At 40.2% G+C, this 2,473-nt stretch overlaps 1 protein-coding gene across 1 annotated transcript; it reads left to right on the plus strand.

Moving 5' to 3' along the window:
- The first annotated feature begins 200 nt into the window (after nucleotides 1–200).
- On the plus strand, nucleotides 201–2,184 carry LOC145718563 (arginine-hydroxylase NDUFAF5, mitochondrial-like). The gene is made up of 3 exons (XM_081810065.1): nucleotides 201–1,113; nucleotides 1,464–1,546; nucleotides 1,716–2,184. Exons 1-3 carry the CDS (start codon nucleotides 1,032–1,034, stop codon nucleotides 1,806–1,808), a joined length of 258 nt encoding a protein of 85 aa, XP_081666191.1. The 5' UTR covers nucleotides 201–1,031; the 3' UTR covers nucleotides 1,809–2,184.
- The last annotated feature ends 289 nt before the right edge of the window (nucleotides 2,185–2,473 follow it).

Here is a 2,473-nt window from a genome sequence, read left to right on the forward strand (position 1 = left end):
GCTGTGAATTGTGAAAGACTGTTGAATCACAGATCTGTACCTCTGAAACAATAATTGTATGTTAAAAAGAAAAAAAGAAGATAGCAGGAGGGGAAGAATGAAGGGGGGGAAATCGGAGGGGGAGAGGAACCATGAGAGACTATGGACTCTGAGAAACAAACTGAGGGTTCTAGAGGGGAGGGGGGTGGGGGGATGGGTTAGCCTGGTGATGGGTATTAAAGAGGGCACGTTCTGCATGGAGCATTGGGTGTTACACGCAAACAATGAATCATGGAAGACTACATCAAAAACTAATGATGTAATGTATGGTGATTAACATAACAATAATAAAAAAAAAGTCTAAATTTTATATATGTATGTATGTAGGCTCCAAGCTGGGCTTGAACTCACAGCTCACAACCCTGAGATCAAGACCTGAGCTGAGATCAAGAGTCAGATGCTTAACCAACTGAGCCACCCAGGTGCCCCAGAAGTCTAAATTTTAAAACAAAGAAAAGTGCCCCTGTAAAGAATGCACATAATTTCTTCCTAGTCTGGGATTAGTAATATACTGTAAAATCTGAAAATGCATCGTAGTTTTGGTACTGTCTAATGAGTCTCAGAGCCCTCTCCCAAGTTTCACGATCAGACATTTATGGCTTAGAAGGAGTGAGGCATTGTAGCAGTGCCCTGTCCTCTGAAGAGCATCTAAAAGAGGTGTAAAATGTGGCATCCTTGGAAGGGTACTTGCCAACTCCTCATGACTCACCTGGAGGGTCAGTTGCCTTGCTTTTGCCCAGCTGGCCTGCTTTAGACCACTGTTGGCAAGTAAGGCATGCTTATGGGACTTGCCTCCTGAAATTTGACTTCTCTGGTCTTAATATCCAGAAGCTTCAAGTAGTTTTTGCCTTAGAGTCACTAAGAAGCCTAGCTACAACCTATTAGAGAATGGGGAGGGGTACACTGTTGGATGTGAAGAGGTTAAATTTGTGCTTTGAGCAGCTCAGCTATTGGCGGTTTTATCTAAAATTGCCTGTAGTGTATTTTTAGGTATGGGTGAGAGTAACTGTGCTTGGAATAGAAAAGCCCTGCTGCACCGAGACACGATGCTAGCGGCCGCGGCGGTGTACAGAGGTAAGCGAGCTGGCTGTCTTTTCCACCCGCGCCTCACTGAGGAATGCGCACCCTACCGTGTTTATCCCTTAACGTTGCCAGTACTTTTTCCTTTCCCGTTAAGGCATCATCAGATTTTTGTCCTTCCTTTCAGAACACAGATCCTGTAGTTCTGTATCCTTTTTCCAAACAGCCCTTAACTATATTTCTGTCAGCTTCTCAGCGTTGAGGATTTTTCATGTGAGGCATTCTCAAAGTCCTCCGAGTATCCCAATATCCGTTTCTCTTTGGAGGACATGACTTTTATTGAGCAGATGTTTTTCTTCCTACTTCCATTTTTTTCAGATTGTAACCATTATTTGTCTTTATAGAAATGTACAGAAATGAGGATGGTTCAGTACCTGCCACATATCAGATCTATTACATGATAGGATGGAAATACCATGATTCACAGGTAATATTATTAAGACAAATCATTTTTCCTAGTGGGTTCATGTTTTCATTTACTTTTTATTTACATAGGGTGGGGTTTTTTAAAAAAAAAACATGATGGTGTTAAGGGATTTCATGTAGAGCTGTATATTTATCTATTTCTAATATCTTTAATCTTTCATTATTTTCAGGCAAGACCAGCTGAAAGAGGTTCAGCAACTGTGTCATTTGGAGAGCTGGGAAAAATAAACAATCTTATGTCAAAGGGGAAAAAGTCACAATAAATACTTTATTCAATGTTAATGTACTCCAGAATTTTCATCAGAGATGGATAACTTTCACATCTAAAATTATTACATTTTGAAGCAAGAAGCAATCTATAAGCAATGTACTATCAGACTTGTAGTAATTAGAATAACCTAATCCTACATCTACATTTAGTAACCCTTTCGGTTTTACGTAGTTTCTGTTTTCATATGGATACTGTTATCTGGTGGTTCGAATGTCTTATTTATAGATTCAGCCCCAAAGCAGGAAGATATTTCAGTGAAAAATCCACAAATATGTTCACATTTATAAATGCCTGACTTGATGGAAAAACATTGCCCACGCTGACATTTTGTACCTTTTTCTCCTTCTGATCTTTTACTGCCGTGAGAGGGTGAAAACAATGGAGATGAGAGGAAGGACAAGTTGGTAGATTCTCTAGAGTTCCGGATCATTTGGAATAAAAACAGTTTTTATAATGACTAGTCTAAGATACTCAAGCTAAAATTATGTCACACTGTCATTTTTGTTGTGAAGACAGTATAGGCTTGTCTCTCCAGAGCTATTACATAGTTTTATACTTTAGAAAAGTGTGGATCTTGGGGCGCCTGGGTGGCTCAGTCGTTAAGTGTCTGCCTTTGGCTCAGGTCATGATCCCAGGGTCCTGGGATCAAGCCCCGCA

The sequence above is a fragment of the Leptonychotes weddellii genome, unplaced genomic scaffold, assembly GCF_054177405.1.
Source record: "Leptonychotes weddellii isolate Sample4059 unplaced genomic scaffold, ASM5417740v2 HiC_scaffold_17685, whole genome shotgun sequence".
Classification (NCBI taxonomy): Eukaryota; Metazoa; Chordata; class Mammalia; order Carnivora; family Phocidae; genus Leptonychotes; species Leptonychotes weddellii.